General features: G+C 42.0%; 1 protein-coding gene across 1 annotated transcript in view; it reads right to left on the bottom strand.

Annotated features, from left to right (window-relative positions):
- Window positions 1–3,701: 3,701 nt before the first annotated feature.
- Window positions 3,702–7,500, bottom strand: part of LOC122248991 (galactosylceramide sulfotransferase) — an 11,127-nt gene continuing 7,328 nt past the window's right edge. Inside the window, exons 6-10 of the mRNA XM_086542208.1 lie at window positions 7,074–7,220; window positions 6,260–6,397; window positions 5,852–6,094; window positions 5,402–5,514; window positions 3,702–4,282 (exon numbers count right to left, since the gene is read on the bottom strand). Of these exons, the coding sequence (XP_086398334.1) occupies window positions 4,084–4,282; window positions 5,402–5,514; window positions 5,852–6,094; window positions 6,260–6,397; window positions 7,074–7,220 (840 nt within the window). The 3' untranslated portion in view covers window positions 3,702–4,083. The remainder of the gene's footprint in view (window positions 4,283–5,401; window positions 5,515–5,851; window positions 6,095–6,259; window positions 6,398–7,073; window positions 7,221–7,500) is intronic.

The raw sequence follows: 7,500 nt of genomic DNA, 5'->3' as shown, positions 1-7,500 counted from the left end.
TTGAGACAAGCTCTTCACTATAAACGTTAAAAAGTAAATTTTGCCCTCCACGCCGCCATCCCCCTCCCTCAGTACTCCCTTGATCAATCCGTTTGCCCTCTTGCGCCTCCCCCTGCCCCAATGCCCTCCCCCGTCCTCAGTACTCTTCAGCTCCTACCAACTTCTCTTGAAGTTGGTTAATCCCTTTCCATTATGTCGCGGAGTCCCCGATTTTTTTTTTCCTAAGGGCAGGGGGCGGCCGAGATCACAAGAGAACTCCCGCCGAAACCTGTTTTGTTGACGGGAATATACGAGAGAGAACGGTGGAGAGAGAGAGAGAGAGATAGAGAGAAAGAGAGGAGATATTTTCTTTATTGGTCTATTTCGAAAATATTGTATTAACTGGGTAATATTTTTTTTTTTAAAATTATCATTGTAAAAAATTATTCATTGTTTTTTTTACTAAATTATTGTTAAGTGACTGTAACCGAAAAAGAGAATCCATTACACATCTCTTAAATTAGTTTACACTGTGTCAATGTTACTGAAACTATTTCACATCTCCTGTTTTTTCTCTTGAGAGGTTTAAGATCATATAGGTTTCTTATGTATCACACTACACACGCAACCACTTAAAGCACATAAATTATTTGTTGGCGGTTTTTTTAGATAATTTCTTCCTTAAGTTAATCCCTCCACTTACAAATCCAACTGTGATTTTTTTTTCTTTGTCTAAAGCGCCTTCCTCCGGTGCCACACGCTGCCCCTTGTCCTCCACAGCTTCCCTTCCAAGCGTCGTCTCGGTCGACCTCTCTTCGTCATCGACCACCATCCTCTTCGTTTTTCTCCTCTTCAAATACTTTTCCCTCTCAACACCACTCTCCTCACCCACCTTAAACTGGTTTCCCCACCTTTTCCTCCCAGTTCCTCACTCCGTTGTTTCACTCCCACTCTCGTTCTGACTCTGTCACTCGTTTTTCCCTAGAGCAAGTGGCGTCTTCAGTTTCTCCCACCTCCTGTCTTTCCCTGCCCCTTGTCATTCTTTCCCTATTCTTTTATGTATTTAGCATGACTGGCCTTATTAACCATGTTTGAGCCTCCACTTGAGTTATTTGTCGGCTCTCTTCGTATTGTCGGCTCTCTGCGATTCATACTAAATGCTCTTGATTCAACTCCAATCTTATTTGTCGGCCTTTTTCAGCACCGCCAGCTCCTGCGATTCACCGCCATCAGTTTGCCCGGCCTGATGATTTTAGCTTTTTGTTTTTCAGCACCGCCATCTACTGACTCATATCACGGTTTCTATAACACCTCTCCATTGTTCCTGTCTCCTGTTAACTTCACTCTCTGTTACTCAATCCATATCACGGTCTTCTAAGCACCTCCACTTGTGCCCACATCTCAGCAGTAACTGCCGTCCATCCAACTGCCACAACTCTTTTCGAACTAACCGTTCACATACTATCCTGTGCTTTCGAGGATGTCTTTAGAAACTCTATAACAACTTTATTATGCTTTCACACAAAACACACACACAATATCACAACACACACACCACACAACTTAATATTGCTACACACACAGTACACACACAACACAACAACACCTAAAATCAGTGCCATTTATTGTTTATTATCACAAAAATATATCATGTCATATCACAGGAAGCAATGAGTGTACCGGGTGTGTGCTGTGTGTGGGTGTGATGTGTGTGTGTTGTGTGTGTGTGTATGGAGTTATATGTGCTTGTGGTGTGGGTGTGTGTGTGTGTGTGTGTGTGTGTGTGTGTGTGTTTCTGTGTGAGTACTTATGTGTTAAAAAAAGTTTCAAATCCGCGTGTGCATGAACAAATCCCACGCAGAGCTGATACTGCCAAAATACCTTGCTATCGAAAGAGAGCTAAGGAGGATGATCTGATGTAGATGGTATTATTTTTTTTATATATTCTTTTGATTTGGTACGTTTATTGAGACAAGCTCTTACATATTAAACGTATAAAGTAAAGTTGATTATCCTCGCCCTCATACTGACGTAGAGGAAAGATAAGGATCAATCCGTTTGCCCTCTTGGTCGCCTCCCCCTCCCCCTTGCCCTCCCCCTCCCTCAGTACTCTCCTTGTGGACCAACATGCTCTTGAGTTGGTTAATCCTTTCCATTATGGTCGCGGAGTCCCCGAGTGCTTCAGCTCCTAAGGGCAGGGCGCCGAGATCAGCAAGAGAACTCCCGCCGAACCTGTTTTTTGACGGGAAAATACGTGTGATAACGGTGCAGATATAAAGGTGGCCATATTGGTGTGAGGAGGGGTGGAGGAGAGAGAGAGAGAAAGAGAGAGAGAGAGAGAGGGAGTAAGAGAGAGAGAGAGAGGGGGAGAGAGAGATATATATGAAATTAATTTTTTTAATTTTATAGTTACCCCTAACATCATTTTCTTTATTGTCTTAACTCAGAAAATATTTGTATTAACAGGGTAACTAAAATATTTTATAAAATTATTCATTGTAAAACGTACTGTATTATTTTTTATTTCTCCTAAATGTTAAAGAGACTGGAACCGTTTCTCTTAAATCCATTACACTCCAAATTTCTTAGTTCAACGTGTTTCAAAGTTACTTAACTATTCGACATCTCCTGTTTTTGTTATGAGAGTTTCTTAAGATCATATAGGTTAACAAATGAATCACACTTACACACGCAACCACATAAGCACATAAACTTATTTGTTGGCGGTTTTTAAGATAATCTTCTTCCTGGCTTTAATCCCTCTGTGCGGGGTCGCCGGAGCTGATTTTTTTTCTGTGTCTATCGCGCCCTCATTCCGTTGCACCCGCTTCCCCCATGTCCTCCATCACACATTCTTTCCAGCGTCGTCTCGTCCTTCAATCTTCTCAATCCGACCCACCACCCCTTCGTTCTCCTCTCAACATACTTTTCCTCTCTTCTGACCACATGTTCCACCCACCTTAAACTGGTTTCCCTCATCTTTACTCCCAGTTCCTCCACTCCGGGTCTCACGGATAGCCTCGTTCCTGACTCTGTCTAATTCTTTTCCCTAGAGTCAACGTGGCGTCTTCATCTTAGCCACCTCCATTTTCTTTCCCTGCCCCTTTGTCATTGCCACAGAGACCCATTATGTATAGCATGACTGGCCTCACTATAACCTTGTTGAACCTCCACTTGAGTATTGTCGGCTCTCTTCGATCGCACATAACTCCTGCGATTCAACTCCATGCTCTCCGCCCGGCCTGAATCTTCTTAGTAGCTTCTTTTTCAGCACCGCCATCAGTCTGCACTGTTGAGCCCAGGTATTTAATTTCTGACCCCTGATTTAGCTTTTCCGTTATAAATCACACATCTGTCTATGAAAAAAAAATGAAAAAAAACTGTTTGACTTGCTTGGCCATATCACGGTCTTCTATAACACCTCTCCATTGTTCCAGTCTCTCCTCAACTTCTGCTCCTGTCTCTCCACTTAGGACCACATCATCCACAAGCAACACGTCCATTGGTGCCTTTACATCAGACAGTACTGCATAACAACCAACTGCAACAACTCACACAACTACTGTTCACATACATATCCTGGAGAAGTAGGATGCTTCTTAAGATTATAACAACTTAATTATGCGCACACACAAACACACACACACACACACACACACACACACACACAGATAACTAGATAACTAGTCGCAAATCAAGCCAGGGTATATGAAAAACAAGTGCATTTATTGTTTATTATCACAAAAATATATCATGTCATATCACAGGAAGCAATGAGTGTACGTGTGTGTGTGTGTGTGTGTGTGTGTGTGTGTGTGTGTGTGTGTGTATGTATGTATATGTGTGTATGTGTGTGTGTGTGTGTGTGTGCGCGCGCGTGCATCACTCGAAATCTTATATAATATTAAAAGTCAAATACATTCAGTGAAACAATCCCACGCAGAGATGCTACTGCCCCGATCACCCTTGCTATCGAAAGAGAGCCAAGGAGGATGATCTGATGTAGATGGTATTAATTTTTTATATATTCTTTTGATTTGGTACGTTTATTGAGACAAGCTCTTACATATCAAACGTATAAAGTAAAGTTGATTATCCTCGCCCTCATACTGACGTAGAGGAAAGATAAGGATCAATCCGTTTGCCCTCTTGGTCGCCTCCCCCTCCCCCTCCCTCAGTACTCTCCTTGTGGACCAACATGCTCTTGAGTTGGTTAATTCTTTCCATTATGGTCGCGGAGTCCCCGAGTGCTTCAGCTCCTAAGGGCAGGGCGCCGAGATCAGCAAGAGAACTCCCGCCGAACCTGTTTTTTGACGGGAAAATACGTGAGATAACGGTGCAGATATAAAGGTGGCCATACTAGGAAGAGTGAGGGGTAGAGAGAGAGAGAGAGAGAGAGAGAGAGAGAGGGAGAGGGAGGGGAGAAAGAGGGAGGAAGGGAGAGAACGAGAGAGAGAGAGGGAGAGGAAAGGGGAGAAAGAGGGAGGAAGGGGGAGAACAAGAGAGAGAGAGAGAGGGAGAGGAAAGGGGAGAAAGAGGGAGGAAGGGGGAGAACAAGAGAGAGAGAGAGGGAGAGGGAGAGGTAGGGGAGAAAGAGGGAGGAAGGGGAAGAACGAGAGAGAGAGAGAGAGAGAGAGATTGGGAAAGACTTTTGACTTTGTCTTGGACAAGTTTATTGAGACAAGTGATTACGTACATCTCAAAAGGATGAGGTAACATAGGTTACAAGAGGGGGGGAGGGGAGAAAGAAGGAGGGAGGGAGGGAGGGAGAAACGGAGTGAGGGTACGAGGGAGGGAAGGAAAGGGGAAGAGAGAAGTAGAAGGGGAGAGAGAGAGGAAGAGGAGGAAGAGAGAGAGAGAGAGAGAGAGAGAGAGAGAGAGAGAGAGAGAGAGAAAGAAAGAAAGAGAGTCAGGAGGGAGGGAGGGAGGGAGAAAGGGAATGAAGGTGTGAAGGAGGGAAGGAGAGGGAAAGAGAGGAGTAGAAGGGGGGAGAGAGAGAGAGAGAGAGAGAGAGAGAGAGAGAGAGAGAGAGAGAGAGAGAGAGAGAGAGAGAGAGAGAGAGAGAGAGAGAGAGAGAGAGAGAGAGAGAATCAGTAAAGAGAACCTATAAACATTCCAACTCAACACTGATACTAAATGCGATACCAGACATTCCCTGATCTATGAAGTCAAACATACAAAAGACTGGACGAACTTAAATGACATTTTAAAGTTCAAGGTCAGATGTAATAAGCGTAAATAACTGTGCCTTTAATTGCAAAGATATGCTATGTATTTTACAACTAACCTTACGAAAGGTCATTAATTCCCATGCGCCCTGACCTTTAAAATCTGACCCAGGGGTGTCAATAACGATCACCTACGGCCATTGACCATCGGGTACTTAATCATCTAGATTCTGGCAAATCATCTACCATCTCACCTCTGCAATGCTTCCATTTTCTGTTGTCCACGAAGGAGGTTGATGAAACTAATCTCAGCTCGCGAGAAGTGCTCACACGATCTGTTGCTGGAGTCTGGTTTGTAGCCATCGACCTGCGAGTGAATGAGATGTTAGAGGTTGTGTCTGATTTAAGTCTGCCAATAGTAACTTAAAGGAATAATATTAATTATGAAATAAAAGTAATAATAATATTGATGATGCAAATAATGATAATAATAATAACAACAAAGATAGTGATGATAATATTAATAACAATGATGATAATACAATAGTACTGATGATGATGAAAATAACAGTAAGGATAATAAAGATATGAATAATAACAATAATAATAATAACTAGGAAGCGGTTATGAATAACAGGAAAAGAGAAAGAGAAAAGGAGAGAAAGAGAGAGAGAGAGAGAGAAAATAAGGATTTCATTACCTACCATATCTGACCACGGTTTATTCGGTCCCCGCATGTCAACAGATTTCTTTTTCAGAAAGTTACATTTCTGCAAGAGATCTTCCGTGTGACTTCTCAGCCTAGCAACTTCCCTATCCATTCTCTCTCTGCCGAAGAGGTTTACCAGTTGGTCGAACTTCTTGGCGAAGTGCTCGTAAAGAAGGTAATCTGGCGCCAGCTTATTCCTAAGCGTTGCTTGTGTCTCGGCGCTCAGGCTTGTCTTGAACTGCGAAAACAGATAATTTGAATCGGACATAAAGTCCTTCTCTCGTGAACAATTTGCTAGTCGAAAGGCGATTCTGAATAACCCATTCGAAAATTCTACACAATGCACAATAAGAACTTTCCAATTCAGCATTTATTCACAAAATTTAAACGTTATTTTCCTTACTTTAGAACTTCTAGCATTAACTTTGAGCACCACGACGTCTCTCAGATCCCAGCAAAGAAAGTGGCTGAGCAACACCAGCGACTCGTCCATCCGCTCTGCCACCATCACCAACCCGAACTGCTTGTCTGCGTCTTCTATCTGTAATTAAGGGCGAAATTAGTATGGAAATCTGGAAATTATCGACGATATGTCTTAGCCCCATTTGCCATTGCTTATCTGATTATCTAAAATAAAATATCTTGCTGAGTTTACCTTTCTGTCTATTTACCTTCCAACTTATCCGTCTACTTCCATTTTCACAGGAGATTTATTCACGTATGGTTTGAGTAACATTGATGTTTCATATTTTCTCTGCTTAATAAGACATATTTTTTTTATGATTCTATTAGTAAATCATCTTTTCCTTGGAGAGAGAGAGAGAGAGAGAGAGAGAGAGAGAGAGAGAGAGAGAGAGAGAGAGAGAGAGAGAGAGAGAGAGAGAGAGAGAGAGAGAGAGAGAGAGAAGGCAAAAGAGAGAAAGAGAAAGAAATAGAAAGAGAGAGAGAGAGAGAGAGAGAAGGCAAAAGAGAGAAAGAGAAAGAAATAGAAAGAGAGAGAGAGAGAGAGAGAGAAGGCAAAAGAGAGAAAGAGAAAGAAATAGAAAGAGAGAGAGAGAGAGAAAGAGAAAGAAATAGAAAGAGAGAGAGAGAGAGAGAGAGAAGGCAAAAGAGAGAAAGAGAAAGAAATAGAAAGAGAGAGAGAGAAAGAGAAAGAAATAGAAAGAGAGAGAGAGAGAGAGAGAGAGAGAGAGAGAGAGCCATCCCTAACCGCCTACCATCCTCTGCGCAGCGTCGAGGTCCGTCATGGCCTCCGAAGGCAGACCGAAATCCCAGACCATCTGATTAAAACCGAGATATTTTTGGAATCTTTCGCCGTCTGCTTCTTCCGTCTCTACGAATGTCTTCAAATCTTTCTTATAAACCTAAGAACGAAAAAAAAGGAAGAGGAAAGAAGGATGATAATCATCCTACTTGGTTACTATATTTTCCTGGTAATCATCACGTAATTGTTTTTTAATCATATCGTTATTATTAATATTAATATAACAGTTGTTGTCGTATTTGTTACTGTTACCACAATTATCATTATAATCATAACTATCAGCATCACCATTATCATGATCATTATCATCACCATTAGCATTAGTCTCAATAAAAAAAAATAAAAAAAAACATCACTATCATCCCTTTCTAATCATCACC

This window comes from Penaeus japonicus, unplaced genomic scaffold (genome assembly GCF_977035675.1).
Source record: "Penaeus japonicus unplaced genomic scaffold, GWHDUDI00000001_assembly GWHDUDI00000012, whole genome shotgun sequence".
In the NCBI taxonomy this organism is placed as follows: Eukaryota; Metazoa; Arthropoda; class Malacostraca; order Decapoda; family Penaeidae; genus Penaeus; species Penaeus japonicus.
Note: the sequence above shows the minus strand (reverse complement) of the source record. Positions and strands in the feature narration are given on the sequence as shown.